This window comes from Medicago truncatula, chromosome 3 (genome assembly GCF_003473485.1).
Source record: "Medicago truncatula cultivar Jemalong A17 chromosome 3, MtrunA17r5.0-ANR, whole genome shotgun sequence".
Classification (NCBI taxonomy): Eukaryota; Viridiplantae; Streptophyta; class Magnoliopsida; order Fabales; family Fabaceae; genus Medicago; species Medicago truncatula.
In genome coordinates this window covers 57,449,570-57,469,800 of record NC_053044.1, presented here as the reverse complement: position 1 = coordinate 57,469,800, position 20,231 = coordinate 57,449,570, and the positions used below count along the sequence as shown (strand labels likewise).

At 32.7% G+C, this 20,231-nt stretch overlaps 1 protein-coding gene across 1 annotated transcript; it reads left to right on the top strand.

Moving 5' to 3' along the window:
- Positions 1-12,762: 12,762 nt before the first annotated feature.
- On the top strand, positions 12,763-16,446 carry LOC25490316 (probable serine/threonine-protein kinase PBL21). The gene is made up of 6 exons (XM_013606834.3): positions 12,763-13,267; positions 13,357-13,380; positions 13,525-13,685; positions 13,771-13,960; positions 15,002-15,393; positions 15,893-16,446. The coding sequence occupies exons 1-6, from the start codon at positions 13,180-13,182 to the stop codon at positions 16,157-16,159; spliced, it is 1,122 nt and encodes a 373-aa protein (XP_013462288.1). The 5' UTR covers positions 12,763-13,179; the 3' UTR covers positions 16,160-16,446.
- The last annotated feature ends 3,785 nt before the right edge of the window (positions 16,447-20,231 follow it).

Genomic DNA, 20,231 nt, shown 5'->3' with positions numbered 1-20,231 from the left:
TTGAATGAGAGAAATTAGGATTAGGATTTTAGTTTGTTTCCACCCAAAACATATTTTAGAGATGTGGATGAAATTCCCTAATTATTTGAATGAGAGAAATAAGGATTTTAGTTTCTTTCCACCAAAAAGTTAGTTTAGAGATGTGGATGAAATCTCTTAGTTACTTGATTGAGAGAAATTAGGATTAGGATTTTAGTTTGTTTCCACCCAAAACATATTTTATAGATTTGGATTAGTAATTGTTAGTAATAATGTTAAGAGGAGACGTTACACAACTATGCTACTAAATTGATTCTAGTAATTGTTACTAATAATGTTACTAAAAGCCATGTTACTAAAATGCTTCAGTAACACAACCATGCTACTAAATTGATTCAGCAACACAAAAACAAACACAAATATATAAATCAAAAAGCAAAGCAAGCAAGGCTAAATTATTTATGAAATTCAAGGGACATTTGCTAAATTCAAAGACAAAAAAAATAGATGCTTCCAAAACTTTAAGAAACTAAAACTTAAAATTCAAATTGAAAAGGTCTTGCACAATTTATCTAAACATGGACTAATTGTAAATAACATCAAGGTAGATGGTATCATGTGACCCAACCATCGGAGCATCCCCTCTGATCTTCACACCTTGTTGGACTTAGGATCAGTCAATATTGCATAGCGCCCAATTTGATCTCCGAAATCACCGCCAAACATGTTTGGCAAGCATACTGCACCCTAAAAAAATAACAAACAAAAACATCACAAACATTGATAAAATAGAATGCAAATAATTAAGAATAGGTATATTTCGCAAAAAACACATACAACATCAATGTCATATTCAACGATATATGATCTGTATTTCAGTCTGAGCTTGTTGATTGCTTTGTCAAGATCGGAAAAAGAGTTTTTCACCAACGGACCTACAAAAGATTGAAAGGGATTGAAAGAATGATTTATACTTTCAAACAGCGAGGAATAAGAGCAAAAATCTATATATTTAGTTTAAACCAGAGTGGAATGAAGATATGGTTACCAGTGAGGTAGTGGTATGACAACAAAGTTTGAATGTTTCTGGAAGCCATGTTGATTAAGAAATTTCGGTTTAAGAGAAAGGTATGGTTTTAGAAATAGATTTCGGTTTAGGAGAAAGGATTTAAATATATTGGTGAGGGTTTGGAGGAGGGGAGTTAGGAGATATGGTTTATGGAAATCAATTAGATAGGTTTTAGGGGGAGTGAAGTTAGGAAATCATGGTTAGGGTTTCGAGGAGGGGAATTAGGAAATATGGTTGATTAAGAAATTTCGGTTTAAGAGAAAGGTATGGTTTTAGAAATAGATTTCGGTTTAGGAGAAAGGATTTAAATATATTGGTGAGGGTTTGGAGGAGGGGAGTTAGGAGATATGGTTTATGGAAATCAATTAGATAGGTTTTAGGGGGAGTGAAGTTAGGAAATCATGGTTAGGGTTTCGAGGAGGGGAATTAGGAAATATGGTTGATTAAGAAATTTCGGTTTAAGAGAAAGGTATGGTTTTAGAAATAGATTTCGGTTTAGGAGAAAGGATTTAAATATATTGGTGAGGGTTTGGAGGAGGGGAGTTAGGAGATATGGTTTATGGAAATCAATTAGATAGGTTTTAGGGGGAGTGAAGTTAGGAAATCATGGTTAGGGTTTCGAGGAGGGGAATTAGGAAATATGGTTAGGTTTTGAAGGAGGGAAAAGTTGCTAAAATATTAGGTTAAAATATTAGGTTAAAATTAGGGCAACCAAGCTTTGTTTAGGAATAAGAGATAAGAAGATTAGGAGAGAGCATTAGGATTGTTCATGAAAATAGGAGATTAGGTGTGAAAATTAGGGTTAAAACAGTAAAATTATGCAATAGGGTTTAGGTTAAAATTAGGGCTTACTTGTTAACTTTAATATATAAGAAGATAAGAAGATTTGCGCAATTAAATTTGTACTTTTTTTCATTTTCTTTTTATCTTTATATCACATTTTTCTACAGTTTCGTACATCTTCTGGACATGTAAAATCAAGGTGCTCTTTCATGATTGTGATCTGGTATGCGATTTCTTGGGTAATTTGGAAGGAAAAAAATGTTAGGATTTTCGGAGGAAAAGAAAAATCTATTTATCAAATTCAGGTAAGTATCAAGCTTTTTTTTGTGGTTCAAGGCCAAGTTTGTTATGTTTTTTGATAAGTTTTATGATTGGTGCCAACACCCTTTTTTTATGTTTGGGTGCTGGTTGACTATTATTAATATTATTATTGAAAAACATGTGATGTAACTTCTCATTTATTTTCTCGGGCACACCTTATGCTGGGGAGATAGTGTTCCGGGTTAATATATACTATTTCATTTTGATATTTAAAAAAACATCTATCGTTTTACTTTTTTCATTTTTTTTTCTGCAGTGATAGAATAATTTTAGGTGTTTAAAAATTACTACTATTATCCTTTCCATAAAAAAAGAATTATTATTCTTAACATTTTGTTGTTGACCGTATTTAAACTCGCAAACCTCTCATTTACGTGGGAAAGATTTCAAGAAAAAAACAAGAAGAAGACGATGGCATTCTTTAACAAAAGAAGACGATGACATGAGAGATAAAACATAATTAATATCATATAATATAGATATTCTTAACATAATATCTATATGTTTGATTTAATGAATGAAAACGTCAATCTAATATAGATAAAGAAGATACGTATTTAAGTTGAAACCATATGCATATAGATGAATATAAGAAGGTGAATTGGACTGGCTGTATTTAGCTTTAGCACGACATACTTCTTCTCTGACAGGTAGGGGTGAAAGTACCCAACAAGACGGCAGCAAATACTGGCATTTTTTGCCCTTTATGTCTCAGTCTTCCTGTTTAATATAGTATTTCTAATTCTTGCATATATCATATATGCTTTGCTTAATTCTGAATCAAACCCTTCGATTATAATTTGAAGTCTTCTCTTCTGTGAAATAACTTTTTTTTTTTTTTTTTTTTTTTTTTTAAGATTCTTCAGTGAAATAACTTGTTATGCCTTTTTTTCTTGACAAATAATTTGTTATGTCGTAAGTCTCGATTACAATTAGTATTAGATTGCTCTTTCATAATAAATAAAGAAAGTTTTAGATTGTACATATAATTATCTAATGAAGAGTGAAATCTCATTTTAATCCCCCATAAAATGTCATTGTGGATTTAACTTAGTTGGTAGGAACAATGCATAATATATATGAAATGTTTGGGTTCAAACCCCGACCACAAAAAAAATCCCCCATAAAATATGAAATCCAAAGATCGAGACTCATTAACCATTATGCCAAAAATTTTGCAGGGCCATTTTTATTTTGATTCCTCTGAAAGAGACATATTTTGTGACACCCAACCTGACATATTAATATGAAATTAAGGGACACTTAAACCCCTGATTAAAGTGATTATATTTGCAAACAACAAAAAACTTTTAAAATCTCTAATTCAGATGTCCATCTGATTTTATTCATAGCTCGACCCTAAACGACGATGAAGACTTCTCCATCATTTTTATGTAAAAAGAAAATGCGTGCAAAAAAAATGTATTGGTAAATTAAAATGAGGGTATAATAGAAAAAAAATTCAAAAGTTCATTTCCTTAATTTAATGTCACGATTCTAAAACGACTTTTAAAAAGATACTTGAGATATGAGGTGTTCGGTTAAAGGGGTTGAGTGGTTATTAGTTACTACTATTAAAAAATTATTGATAAAAGATGTGTACACGTGAAACCCACTTAAGGCTCTAGACCCAAAAGTAAATGTCTATATTGTAGGTGCTCTTAGAGTACCATGGTATTATTACGCAAGCCCGTAAATCTGCTTGCAAATTGTCGAGAATTTGAATCCCCACGTTTTACCATATAGATTCCCATCATAGCCAATCTGGATCGGTGTCGTGATCCAAAATCCTTTTCAATAGCCGGAAGGTGTACATCTTATCCATCAGCTTGTCACTTTTGGAAATGTTGTATCTTGACCGTTCGACCATAAGGACCCTCTGTAACACTCCTATTTCTATTAAAGCAATTAAACATGCGAATAATACATTTATTCAAGAAATAGAGGCTACGCCACACTCAAAATTCAAAAACCAATAAACATGTATCTAAACCTCAACAGTTGCAGCAGAATATAAACCAGAGTAATCAACATATACATGTTATGAATCAATAAATTACATCAACATCGATGCATCTCAAAAATCCCAACAAACGGGTAATCTCCAATCATAACAAAATCCAAAATATAAGATAATCTAGACCGACACAACGAAGCCTAGATCAGAGCCGACTAAACATCTAAACACCGATATCGGAGAAAGCTCCCGATATCCACCAAGTGTAACACCCCAATTTTATTTAATTATTTTTAGTTGATTTAAAGTCTTTTATATGATTTTTAAATGATTTACGTTGATTATGTGGTGTGGTATATTTTATTAAATGACTATTTTTATTATTTAATAGAATAAGTGAGAAATAGAATTTAATTGGAGTTTTGGGGGTTATATGAGAATTAAGTAAATTTAATGGGAATTAAGTGAATATTGGGGAGATTATATTTATAAAAAGAATTAGAAAATAAGAGAGAGGGCAGTTTTTCACGTACAACATAGAAAAGGGAGAAAAGTCAAGAAAAGGGAAGAGGACCAAGAGGGGCTGCGACTTCGATTAACTAAGGTAAGGGTGAGGCTAACTTGCAATGATTTTAGTTTATATAATTCTGATTCTGTTTTAACAAAGGTTATGAATAAATTTGGAGAATTGGGAATTAGGGTTATGTTGAGAATTGATGATTTAATGATGGAATTAGGGTGAATTGATGTAGAAATGATGAACATACCTTAGATGTTTCATGTATTGATGTTTAGAATTAGTTTTAAGGTTAAAACAATGGGTTTGAGTGAATTTTTGAGAAAAACTGCAATCTGCCCGTACTGATATTCATCGCTCGCCTCCCGAGGGATGATCCTCGCCACAGCGAGTGATGAAGATCATCGCTCGCCTCGCGAGCAGGAGTTACTCGCCTCGCGAGTTGCACCTCGCAGCTCGCCATGGCGAACAAGTTTACTCGCCGTAGCGAGTGTGACCAGAGAGCTTGCAAGATTTCGTGATTTTGCGCTGTGAGTTTAACCCTGGATGTTTATGAGAGCCTGAACATGTACTATAATGATTAGGCAAAGTTTTAGACTGAGATCAAACTCGGAATAGAATCAGAATGGATTCTTGAGTGTTTTGCCCTAACTCGTTGTGGCGAGTAGAGGCTCTCGCCTCGCGAGCTAGTGCTTGACAGACTGCCTTGTTTAGGTTTCTTGTGGCTTGTCGCACGAGTGGTTGTGAGTTGAACTTTGGGATAGCGATGAAAGATGTATAGGATATAAATGATGATATGTGAAGCTGGTTATGAGGAATTGAGGTTATTGATATAATAAAATTGTATAAGTATTACTTAGATCATGTGCAAATGCTAGACATCGTTGAATTGCATAAGATATTGTTATATCACACTGTTGTATACTGTTGTGTTGTTGTTGATTGATTATGATTGTTGATGATTGCTGGTTTATGCTTAACTGCATTCAATTAGAATATACAAGGTGTTGGTTCGAGTTGTAAGTTGCGAGTTGTCGTTCTAAGTAACGGAGTCATAGATTGTTGATGTTGACCAAGTTGGGGAGTATGTCATAGTTATTATGCACGGTCATTGTCGTAGATGAGTTGTATGCTAATATACACACGTTGAGTCCTTTCATGATTAGGAAACTGTTGAGGGCTCATGCCCTGGAATGCCTTGTCATTCGAATTGTTGGGGGCTCATGCCCCGGAATGCTTAGTCATTCAACGTGTCGGAAATAGTGCCACGTCGTAGTTGTCGTTGATGTTGTTATGGATCGTGTTGATGATGTTGTCGTTGATGTTGTTGTTGATCGTGTTGTTGTCGTTGTTGTTGATGGAGATATTGAGTTGTTGTTGTCGTCGTTGGTTGATTTAGTAAGAGTTTTTAAAATTGAAGAAGCATGAATATTATTATTGGATATATGTTGTTAATTATGTTATTTAATTAAGTTGATGACTTATATATCTATTATTATTGTTTGTGAATCTCACCCCTTCTGCTTGAAAATGTTGCCCTTCCTATGGGTAACTTGCAGGTGATCCTAAGTAGTAGGTGGTGGCTCAAAGTGTCTAGGGCTCTGATACGTAACGGGATGGGAAATTGTTGTCATGTTTTCATTCCTTATGTATCATTATGAACCTGTTGATGTTGAATTTAATCTTTAAAGATATTTTTGTTGGGGCTATGTGCCAAGGATTTATTGGAAGTTGTTTAACGTTGAAAAATATTTTCCGCTGCAATGACTGTTATGATTTGACATAACTATTGTGAATAAATAGTATTTTATTCTATTTAAGAAATTTTGAAAAGCAGTGTAACACTCCGTTGTTGATTTAACTCTGATTTTATTTATTAATATAATTGTTGGGAAGTCGGGGTGTTACACCAATCACAAAACTCACCAAGCATCTAAACCTGCACAACGTCTACCCATCCATACAGATAGGCAGACGGGTCCATCACATATCCACTAGGGGTAAGTATTACATCATCATAATCCAAATAATAGTTAACATGAATATTTCAATATAAACATCATGCACTTGATCAATAATAATATTCTCATATCAATACTTACATCAAACCCCAATATCTCACATTAATAATCATCAATCACATGTGTCATGAACAAATATCAATTCACAGTTATTCATACACAATCACCAATCACATATATCGTGAACAAATATCAATCATATTCCATGAACATTCATTAATCACATTTCATAAACAATCACCAATCACATTTCATTAACAATCACCAATCATAAGTCATCAAGTCACATATTCAATCATGACATACTTCATCAACCAATCAAATGCATGCAATGTTCTAGACTCTTCTAGATGCATGTGGTACCGGTCTCACCAATATTTAGGCCGTCGCCCATGATGCCGACAGAACATCATAATCTCACCATTTGGATATATAAAAATATCTGTCTCCATCAGTCATGTATGTATGAACATATGACTCAACAACAATGCATATGTTCACACAAACAACTCACCACGTTGGATATAAAATCCGTCACCATCAGTCATGTATGCATAAACATATATCTCAACAACAATACATATGTTCATACAAACAATTCACCATATTCTCACCAATATTACTTGCATAAATGCATTCACACCAATTCGTCATTTCTCGACATATATGCACTCACCAACAATTCACAACGACATATATATTCACACACCCTATCATAATAAACAATGTATATGGATTCACCAATATCATCACCTTCATATAGTTTCACATCAAATACATGATTTGCTCACATTCCAAGTAAAGAGGAAAATATGTCACCTTAAGATAAACATCACATCCAACATATAACCATTCATTCACACATCTTCACTTAGTCATACAAGAATGGTCACAATAACTCACAAGACAATTGGCTAAAGAAACATTTCCGACAAAAATCCAATTCATGTGGCAAACGGCCAACATTGATAATTTTCAAAGCTAGACAACTTATTCAAGTTTGAAATCCTACAATTCAATCTTAATCAATCATGTAAGTATGAGCATAGGCCACTTACGAACTATCAATCATTAGTTCAAAGATTAGCCTAAGTTCGTATGAGAAAATCCCAAGACAAAACGACATTTAGCTCAAAACTCGTTTTCACCGATTCAACTCCGTCCAAAATATTTCTTAAACCATCAACACATTCACATTCCCAAATACATAAATTCATACTCAATTATTCACTCTAAGTACTTCATTAAACCCAATATCAAGTTTGGAAAAGTTCCACGGCTCATAGAAAAAGTTATGATAAGTTTTCACAAAAATCCACATGACTCATGTGTAGTAATTTGATCATAACTCAAGTTCTAAAAATCATTTGGACGTCAAACCAAAGCCATTAGAAAGCTAACAAAATTATCTAAAACATTCATGTTTACACCAAAATCCAATTCAAAGTGGAAAGGGGTGAAAAATAGTGAAATATGAAGGATCTGGTTCACAAAAATCGCGTCACGTTTTTAGAAATCGCGACACATTTTTTCGTGTCCAAAACCATTGACATTCTGCCATCAAAATCGCAGCACGGCTGCAAAAATCACGGCACGATTTTGACAGTATCAGGTCCAAAAATCAGCTTTTCAAAAAGTGTGTTTTTCATCATTTCGCGCGTAAAATTCAAACCGTTAATCGGATTTTGATGCCGTTTTCGCCTACACGCTCCTGACACTTGACTCTAACATAATCTACAAAAATTCCATGTTTCAACCATCCCAAAAATCATTTTCCAAAACCTCATATAAACACTTATTGGCGAAAACGCTTAAACATCGACATTTCACACGAAAAACCCGTTTTCTCCCAAACGACTCAACTAACACAACCACAACATGAAAACATAAATTCTTCTAGGTTCAATTCATCCAGCAATAACAAAATTTCAGTTAACAACCCTATATATCAAAAGTTCATTCTGGTCCTTCACATGAACACTTAACTCAACTTCACCAATACAAACCACAACTTCACAAAATGGAATACCCATGATATCATTCAACAACAACAACATATCTAATTCAACAACACTTCATTTAGACATGAATTTAACCATAATTCAACAACACAATATCCCAATCCAACAATTGAGCAAAACTCATAAGTATCCATTTTCACCAAACCAACAACAACAATTTATTTCTTAACAACAAATTATGAATCATGCATACCCAAGCCATGAATTATCATCAACTATATGACTAAACAACAACAACAACCATTAATCATGAAACATATCACATTTCATCAACAACCATGCATAATTCACCAATTAAGCATAATTTACAAACTACCCATTTTCATACATCATGAACTTGCAATTTCATCATCAACAATTCATTTAACATCAAATTAACATATTCAAACATATATCTACAATATAAGCACGAATGTCAAACATTGAGTTCATGATAATCACTTATTCCCATAATCAATTATGCATAGAACAAGAGAAAAAGAATTAACTAAATGATTATGATAAAAACTAACCCCCTTACCTTAATTATCACCAACTATTAGCTCAAGCTTCACTTTTGCTCCTATGATTCTTCAAACCCTTGAATTCTTCAAGCTCTCCCTCTTCTCTCTAACCCTTGTTCTTCTCTTCTCCCACTTTCTCTCTCTACCTCTCTCTTTAGAAAATATCTTATGAAATGAATGAAGGGATATTCTCCTAAGACAACTCATTAGGTATAACCCTTAATGGGTCTAACCTAGTTTCTAGTGGGCTTAACCCATTTCTATTCAAACCAAAAATATTTCTACACTCCAAACGATATTTAACTAATAATGGTAAAATGTCACTAACGGTCACTAAACGATAAAATCTCAATTTACTCTAGTAACTTAATGAAATAACTATTATCAATAAACACTAAAAGTAATTCCCACCAAAAATTATAATTTTACCCGTTCTCACAAAATGACCAAAATACCCTTAAGTCTAAAAGATTAAAATACCCTTCTAACACGGAAACCCATGAAAATGCACCCAATGAAGAATAATCACACACAAACACATATAAACACATAATAAAAGTAATTAAAATAAATCTAGCTAAAAATCGGGCTGTTACACCCTCCAATAACAGCCAATAGCTTTGTAAGCGTTGTCTATCTCCTTTACGGTGTAACAATGCACGATCGGAAGTGGGCGGTGATCCTCTCTTGGATTTTTAGCTTTGTCAAGTCGACCCAATATTGAATTGTTACTGAGTACATCATCCAACATAGACTCTTAAGATTGTGCATCCACATCGTCAAAAACATGCACCTCCCTTATTCACATACTGCTTAACCAAACTCTTAAATTCTTGGTAGCTTGAAACATGTACGCAAAGATAGTCCATTTTTCACTCTTTTTCCTGTATAAATTTGAAAGCAAATAAAAATAAGGGTTTGACACAATTTAAGAAGTTGTGCATAGAAAGAATATAATAAAAGAGCGAGAAGAAGAAGATTAACTTTTTGTTGTTCTTCTTCATGGTTTTTGTTATTTTGCTCAAACTCATGTCCACATTTGGCAGTAGCATGGCCATCCTAACAGTAAACAGAGAGAGAGAGCAATCAATTAACATTTTTCTTAAGAAGTAAATTTTATTAATAAAACCAAAACCCCAAAGCAAAAGAAATACTGTGCAAAAATAGAGTCCAATCAGTTAAAATGAAACAGGAGGGACCAACACTACTTGCCTCAAAGTTATAAATATCAATCAAACAATACAAGCTCAGCCTGAGCAACATACAAGACGATTAGAAGCCAAATGTTGCTTTCTAAAGAGCTATTTCCAAACAATAGAGTTCGATCAAACCTAGACACTTGAACCAAAATATCAATGAAGTTGTTGTAATTATGAACTCCTATACCCCAAAGCAAATATTGACAGAATGAGGGAAAAGAAAACACCAACAAGCATGCAAACGTGGGAAGCATACAAAGTATACAATGTGCTTGAAATCTATCAGGGGCTAACACTTCGTTCTGTGGCAGGAGTTCAAACTAGTTTTGTCATTTAGTTTGATACAACTTGATTAGGTCCCTTTAGTTTGGACCAGTGAATGTGCTTGAAATCTATATATTATAAATATTTTTTTGTTGAAGAGATGTTATAATATTCTTAACAAATTTTTTGATTTAAATGATATCCTTATAATAAAAAATTATTAACCATAAACATAACTTATCATATTCTAAAATATTACCATTTTAAAAATTGGGCTTAAATGTGTGTTTAGTCCCTGCACTTTCGCCCAGTTTTGGCATTGGTCCCTACACTTTTTTTTGTTTGGCATTGGTCACTGCATTTTCTAAAACTTTTGGCTTTAATCCTTCCGTTAACTTTCCGTTAAAAAAAAAAAAAAAACTAACGGTGTGCCACGTGGCCCAATCATGACTTTGAATTATAGGCCTATATTGCCAAAGTGCAATTTAATTTCCATCTTCTTTGTTGATTTTTATCTATTGTTACGGTGTTAATACGATACAATTTCCATTTGCAATGTTATACAATTATTACTTAATTTTTTTTAACAAAGATTTTTTGATTTTATTTTTTTATGATTATTCTCAATAAAAATAATGAATAAAACAATAATTAAAACATAATAATTTCATTGAAAGTATTTAAAAAAAAAAAAAAAGTTTAAAGACTAATACCAAAGTGCAGGGACTAATATAAAAAAATGCTGAAAGTGCAGGGACTAATGATATTTTTAAGTAAAAAAATAATGAATAAAATAATAATTAAAAATTGATTTTTTTTTGTTTTTTAGTGTGCCATGTGGCGTGTCATGATTGGGCCACGTGGCACACCGTTAGTTTTGTTTTTTTTTTTAACAGAAGGACTAAAGCCAAAAGTTTTAGAAAGTGCAGAGACCAATGCCAACAAAAAAAAAGCGTAGGGATCAATGCCAAAACTGAACGAAAGTGTAGAGACTAAACACACATTTAAGGCTAAAAATTGTAATAGATTTTTCATTTGTCCTTTATATTTTTCATCTCAAAGTTCTCATCTCTCATCCCTTCCAAACACCCAAACCAAAACCTTATTATTAAAACAATTCCCTCTCTTATATCCTATGAGAATTCAGATTGCCGTTGTCAAATAATATAATATAGATAGATATTAAACTTAAGGGGATTTAGCTAACATTTTTTTCTCTCTTTTTCAGAAAAAAAATTTATAGAAAGTGATCTAACGTTTGTGAGTGAGTTGTTGCTGTTGTACAAAAAGTTCTAGACTAAGGACCACCGAATCATATATACTTAATACTTTATCGAACGGTTGGATTCGCAAAGTGGTGTGCATGAAGATAGAAAATCCAGAGTGGATATAAGGGCAGAAACGTAAAATTACACAAAGGGATGATTATTGCTGGGACCATAACGTTTATAAGGATAGAGAGCGACTCGCATCAATCACGCACATACATTAATGCAACCAAAATGGAAATCAAAATAGTTACTACGCAACAAAATAAGTCACATCCTTTAAAAAAAAAAAATCTACTTTAAATCCAAAGTATTTTAAATAATATATATTTTAAGAACACTTATACGGATTTAAAAATGATATAATTTTGATCAATTTTATGTAAAAAAACATTATTATTAATTACTAATTTGTTGAATACTTTGATTTTAAGGTGAAACTTTTTTTTAAATTTCTAATCAAATGACCTTAAACATTTGATAACATTTTTCATTGAATAAAATGATAAATAATAGATTTCAACTTAATCAAAAACTGAGTTTAAATCTAATTACGAGAATACATACATTAAATAGAAGAAGAAGAAGGACACCCTTTGCAATTTTAATAGGTTAAATATTAATATCTTTAATTGTAATTCATTTGAGTTTGTCTATTTGTGTTAATATAAGATTTTAAATTCTGCTCATCTTTAAAGTTTTATGTTTGTTAATATGAATTGACTTGGTTTAGTTTTTGTAAAAAAAAAAAAAGAAAAAATATCTTCGACTGTGCGTTGAAAGTATCTAATTAAAAAAATCTATTTTAATTTTAATTAACTGAAAAAATCCACCAACAAAAGAAAGAGAGAGAAGGCATATCCACTTATGAAAGATGAATCTAATAGTGGAGACGCAATGAGTGAGTTCCGCAAAAATAGTGTTCTGATTCAGTTTCCATTTATAACACAAAAAAACAAAACAAATTCGGTCTGTTTTTTCCTACGCGTCTTCTGAATTCTATCTCCCATTTTGTCATTGCCAGTTTGCAACCCCATTCCCATTTTTATTATTAAATTATTAACATTATTATTTCATTCCCTAAATTACCATATTATTTTCATTAATTTCGTCATAAAAAAAAAAAAAAAAAAAGAGTGTGTTCATTTGATCTAATCATCATCGAGAGAGGGGAAATGCTAGATAGCTCCTCTCTCTGTGTGACCAAATATACAGATCTTATTTTTTATTTTAACAATTTTTTAATTTAATTTAATTCAACTCTCTCTGTGAAAGAGATGAGTTGTTATTCTTGCTTTGTTTCTCGGAAAAAAGATGTTAGCAGAATTGAAGTTGATAATAGTTCTCGATCTGCTCATACTTTAGGTTCATCTTCTAATTTTTCTTACTCAATTTTTGTACTTTTCTAAATTATTATTATTATTATTATTGACAGTGATGTTTGGATTTTACAGGGAATGGAGGAACAAATGCAACAGGTAATGATCAATTAGGGTTTTCAAATTCAAATAAATTAATCCTATCATACTGTTAGTTCGTTACTGTTAATTATATTATATTGAAATATAAAGCTACTGTTAAATTATAATTATACTATTTGTTTTTTGTTGTTGGATTTGTAGAGGAAAAGGGGAAGAGTGTGAGGACTGGTAAAAGCAGTACTGCAGCAGCTAGTTTTGGTTTTAGAGAGCTTGCGACAGCGACCAGGGGTTTTAAGGAAGCTAATTTGATTGGAGAAGGAGGTTTTGGAAAAGTATTTAAGGGTCGTCTTTCGACCGGCGAGGTAATTTTTGAGGAATTCATTTTTAGGGTTTTGTTAATTTGAATTGATTATGAATGAATGTGTTTTTATATTGTAATGTTTGCAGCTTGTTGCTGTGAAACAATTAAGTCATGATGGTCGTCAAGGTTTTCAGGAATTTGTGACTGAGGTTCTTATGTTAAGCTTGCTACATCATTCTAATCTGGTTAAGTTAATTGGCTACTGCACTGATGGAGATCAAAGGCTTTTGGTTTATGAGTACATGCCTATGGGATCTCTCGAAGATCATCTTTTTGGTAACCTTTTTAATTGTTTTTTTTTTATTACTCGTGTGCTGTCACTTAATAATTTATTAATAGTAGTTATGATACAGCTGAAGGCTTTTCATCTTTGTTTATGACAATAAATTTATCTAGAATCTAAATAGCTGTGTACATTGTATGTACACTTTGTTTATTTATTGTGAAAAAGTTGGTTCATCTGTCTTGACATTGTAATGTAGTTTTTAACTTTAGCTATGTATTAGTACATGTTTTCTGTTGATATACCCTGTTCTTCCATTAATTACATTCACAATAAAGAGAATATATTTGTAAACAGTGAAAAGCTTTTGTCCACTTTCTTTTTGAATTGGAGATTCTGTGATTGAATTAAAAAATTTGGACTATAGTATAGAGCTGCTTGAACTTGGTTTATGGCTTAACTGTGTTAGGAATTTTGTAACAATAGACCACTGTGGAGTGAAATGGTTGACTTCTTTGCTTTTCTAATTTCTAGTTTTGTGAATGACAATATTGTCTTTGATCCGCCGATATGAATGCCGTATATTAATGAGGAATAGGCTTCATGTGACTGGAAGGTCACGGGTTCAAGTCCTGGAAACAACCTCTTGTGTAAAAAACAGGGTAAGGCTGCATACAATACACCGAATGGTGGGACCCTGCGTATGCGGGAGCTTTAGTGCACCGGGTTGCCCTTTTAGTGCCTTCCCTGTTATTTGTTTTCTTCCTTTGGGATTGTAATACTATATGGTTTAGGGGCCTTAGCAGCTTCTAGTTTTCCAATGCGAATAGTTTTGAACTTGGGTTATTCTATAATCGTTAAAATAGATCATAGTTTTGTGCAGGTCGACATTTGGTATAATTAAAGATAATAAATAAATATCTTGACCAACACATGTAAAATCTACAAGAACAATGATTAGGTTGCTTGGTTAGGAATACCTCTTAAATTATATCCCAAAATTTGGTTATCCTTTGTTTTATTTTTTTGGAGTCCAACTTTGTTATATGATGACAAAATACATCAATTAGATCATAACTTATTTCTCATTTCAGATCTTCCCCAAGACAAAGAACCTCTAAGCTGGAGTTCTCGAATGAAGATTGCTGTTGGAGCAGCTCGTGGCCTTGAGTATCTCCACTGTAAAGCAGATCCGCCTGTCATATATCGAGACTTAAAATCTGCAAACATCTTATTAGACAGCGACTTCAGCCCAAAACTGTCAGATTTTGGGCTTGCTAAGCTAGGACCTGTTGGAGACAACACCCATGTTTCAACGAGAGTGATGGGTACATATGGCTACTGCGCGCCAGAATATGCGATGAGTGGCAAATTAACTCTTAAGTCTGATATCTACAGCTTTGGTGTGGTTTTGTTGGAGTTGATTACTGGACGAAGGGCAATAGATGCTAGTAAAAAACCAGGAGAGCAAAACTTAGTTTCATGGGTAAATATTTAGTTCGTATAATTTATTTAAAAATAAATCCTCTTTCAAGTATATTTGTCTTAGCTTTGCATGTTGGTGATTCCCCCCTTTATATTTATCATATATTATATTATATGTGAGAGTGTAAAACGTTAGAAAGTAAAACACCTTCCATTACAAAAGCATTGACATATAAAATTTGATTTTGTCTGTATCTTTATTGATCTTCACATTCTTTAAAAATAAACCCTCTTTTAATTGTATCTTCCTTAGCTTTGCATGTTGGTGATTCCATTTTGATTCATCATATATTATTTTATTTTTGAGAGTATAAAGAATTAAAAAGCAAAGTACCTTTCATTACAAAAGCATTGACAGATGTATGTGATATTTTCTGCCTTCTCCATAAATAAACTATTATGATCTTTACCTGGATTCTTTGACTTGCTAGTATGTCTTTGATGTATCTATATTTATCTTAAAATGCTAAATTACTTACACTTGTGTGTTTTTTTTCCAGTCTCGCCCATATTTCAGTGACCGGAGAAAGTTTGTACATATGGCTGATCCTCTTTTGCAAGGACACTTCCCTGTCCGCTGTTTGCATCAAGCAATTGCTATAACTGCTATGTGTCTCCAAGAGCAACCAAAATTCCGTCCACTCATTGGTGATATTGTCGTAGCACTGGAATACCTAGCTTCGCAGAGTCAGAATATCCCTGAAGTCCATAGACACGGTGTGCGTAGCCCACCGCAGCAACCACCTTCCAAAATGGACAGAAATTAATTTTCACCGATATTAGATTCTGGCTTCAGTTCCATTTCTGTCCATGATTTTGAGTACAGATTTCCTTATTAGCTTGATCAGTGTAAGACCAACTGCCTATTTTAAATGTTAAATATTATTGCCCTAGTTAACTTATTTGCATAGCCATAGTGAAGATAAATTTCTTATTATAGCAGTTGACGTTCATTCTTGTGGATCTATTAATCACAGTCATGTGAATTAGCGATTACTTAGGCTTTAAAGTTTAAACTTCCTCCACCCCTATAACATGCTTGTTATCATTTCAAGCAAATGATTTCCACTTGTTGATTGTAGTTTTGGGTTTTCCTTACGTTGATTTTGCAATGCAAGAGCTCCTGAGTGACAGGAAAAGCTCTGACATAAAGCAAAGCGATGTTCTATTATTCTAACCAAATACAAAAAAGAGCTCTGAAGATAATAATTGAGGTCCTGTTTAATTTGCAGTAGTTTCTCAATTAAAAGTCTATGTTTGGTATCAATGTGGAGGATGTGTTAGAATCATGGCAAACTACTGATTTTTCAAAAACCAACGTGGTTCTGACAAACCACCGTGGTTATGAGAAAGTCCTTAGGAGAACTTGTAAACAGTTAAAATGCAAAAGTCAAATTAAATCTACACCAAAAGTTGTTTATTTAAAACTGGGAAGTTATTACATGACTCATCTTAGAACTTACTGTATGTTCGGGAATGAGTTTGTCCACCGCCACTGCCCAGTGTAATACCATTTCAACGCGAAAACTTAAAAGCTACAAAGTGTACATGCTTAAGCAATCCAGCTCTCAAAGCCTATGTGAAAAACGTGTCCTTGTTTCTCCTGTGCCGGCAGGTATGTATGTCCCTTTCATTTTTGAACAGCAATAGAAAAACACGAAAGGACCAATGACAAAGAGGTTAGAAGTTAGAACACAGCCAGGACAAATTTGTAGAAATTCACCTGATGTGCCTAAGCGCCTTCCTTAAGACGTTAACTTAGCTATGAAAGTGAAACATTATTATTTAAAATTGAAAAAAGTAAATATGATTTAGAATTTGCATTTGTTTTTTTAAAAACGACTTATAAATCATAAAGATGAAATACAATTATGAAGTCGTGGGAGCTCAAAAAAATATGATAATGCATCATTGACGGATATGTATGGGATCAGCGGTCAATGGAATCCTGCATTCACACATTCAATCCAATCTCAACCATTTCACCTTCTATTTTAATTTTCAGTTTTATTTCCACCTTGTCTCTCCTTGAACGTTTTTTCTATCCCAAAAGTTGCATCGCTGCACAGCACCTTGAGTCGCCGTCGTCCAACTCGACACAATGATGAGAGAAGCAGGTCAGCTGAGTTACATACAATTAAAGATCTGCAAGAAGATCTTCACCTCGTCCATGGCGAGACACCCACATTCATTCAATCTCAAGTTTTCAAATCTTAGCTATATGCCCTATATCCAAGTTAGTGGAGCATCATCAGATATGTACATGATCACTTCAAGATGACGACAAACTTCTTATATTAAACATAGCTATCTTTTGGTGAATCATATTTCGAAATCGCGTGTTTTTTTTTTTTTTTTTTTTTTATGTATGATAGATAGTAATGGTGAGAAGTAGAGATGTAAATTCGAATTCATATAATATGAGCACGTATAGTATGAAATTCGTACTCATTTTGTTAGGTAAATATAATATACTGTCCTTTTTATATATGTGCAGATAATTTACGAGTTTTGAGGTACCAACAAATATTCATAGATAATAATTTTTCTATTAAAAGGATTTTTGTAATTTCATTTTATAATTATCTAAAATTTAACAACAAAAGTTCATCATACTCATTTTCTTTTTTTCTTTTTTACCAAAACATAAAAATATTCATACATTTTATTTCTATCTAAAGCAAAGTTCATAATAGTGAAGGAGTGAGAGGTCCGAAGGAGAAGAAGAATCTAAATAGTATTTAGTTTTTTTTTAACTAAATTTGAAATGCACTAATTAGATTTTTTAACTAAGGATATTTAATTATTCAATTTATTAATGGGCATAGTCGATACGGATGTCTGTAGGTACATGCATTATTAAATCAACATTTATATTCATTAAGTAACGACGGTTGAAATATCTGTTGATTTTACTCACAGATGCCCGTTATGTTACTCGTTCCGTGTTCGTTGCAGATTTTATTTGCGAGAATATCCATGGGTAAGTTTTTTTTTTGCCATTCCTAGTGGGATGTGATTGAATCAGTAACCATTAAACAATAATATTTGAAAAATGCTTTTGAATTGTTGGGCATTGCTTCATAGAGATACTTGTTGAGATGTTTTTGTGGTGAGGCCTATATTACCATTTCATGAATTGAGGGTAATTTATCCCTAATGATAAATATGATTCAATTATGAAATGAAGGAGATGGAGATCATGTTGAAATATGATATATATCATTAAAAAAAAGTTTTCTCTAAATAAATAAAAAAATGTATTGCACCCGCATCTGTACTAGTACTTGTCTGTTTGGTTTAGCGGCAATTCACCGCCTCCTCAAATTTGCACCTCTCCTGCCATTAGAATCTTAGAACTACAAATTGAGAGTTTGCAAAACGTGATTTGCCACCAAGATCTTTTGAAGTAAGATTCTGTCAAAAAAAGGTTGAAGAAAAGTTAGGCGTTGTCAAGAAAGTCATCATAGTTGGTGACAATGAAGGCATGCAATGTCCCCATGATAACGCGTTTTTGAGTAAATTACAATATTTCATGTCCTTCCCCTTTCGTTTTCCTTTTACTTTTGTTCTCTTCCTGTAAATTTCCATGCTTTGCATTGAGTTTGAAAGGACTCTTGAAATGAAGGTAAAATCAAGGCGCAACACTTAATTTTTGTTTCTATTGTTAGAAACTAATATGTGTAGCTTTCAAATGAGGAGTGTTATTTGAAGAATCAATTTAGTGACAACTTATTGGACAACCATACTTTACAAAGAAAAAAGTGGTATTGACACGGAAATCATAACAATAGAGAGATAAAGTAAAAAATAATGTAAGTATGAGAGAGAGATAAACTTTGTCCGATCTCTATAACATGAATTAAATACACAATAGTGTGAAGGCTAAGCCGTTACCCGAAAGCAGTACGCTGTATAGCTCAAGAACAGTGAGTCAAATGAGCAAGGACTGCTGCAAAAATGATATGATTTTTGATAGAACATTATGAGGTCGTTCTGTTCATCCCACCTATCCTACTTAATGGGATAATACTTGATTATTGTTGTTGTAGTATTATCTGCACTACCAGTAATTTATTACTTTTCACTTTATATTTATCATAATGAGAATCAACCGATAGATAATGAGATTAATGTGGTTAAATTATTCTCTTCTCTCTGTTTATGACTTCTTTTAATTTTCAAGAAATAATATACTTTGACAATTTTTATATATTACGAACCCTACACCATGGACTTCAGATAGTCAGGTAACGAATCGGCATGCACGCAAGTTGGTTGACTTGGCTAGGTTCTGCTCATCTGTGTCATTAATCTTCTTTCCTTTGTAGCAATATTAAAAATGCATACAATATCTCACTTTATTACGTAAGGCATGATATAATTGAACTACAGTATTTTCCATATAAAGATCTCACTCGTTCACACTTCAGTACTTCACAGACACAATAGATCATACTATAAATAATTTACTGATACTGCAATCTTGACGTTTTGGTTGAGAAGGTTCCTGACCACACACATTAGGCAGGACAGAATAACCAGTATCCGTGGGTCCCAATCCTCATTAGGGGAGCAAAAACATTTTCAATATATCGGAGAACATATACAAGAGTCAAAAAGGAAAAAAAATTATAATAAAAATAAATTTAATGTATATTTGATACAGTGAGTTTATCAGACTCAAAATTGAGTCACCGTAATTTAAAAAGGATTTATCTATCATGTGCAATATTGCACATGTTAAGATACTAAAAGAAGCAACTTTTTATTGAAAACTACAGTTGTTATTAAAAAGAATATATATTTAATGTAAAATACACAAGTTTCAATATAAAT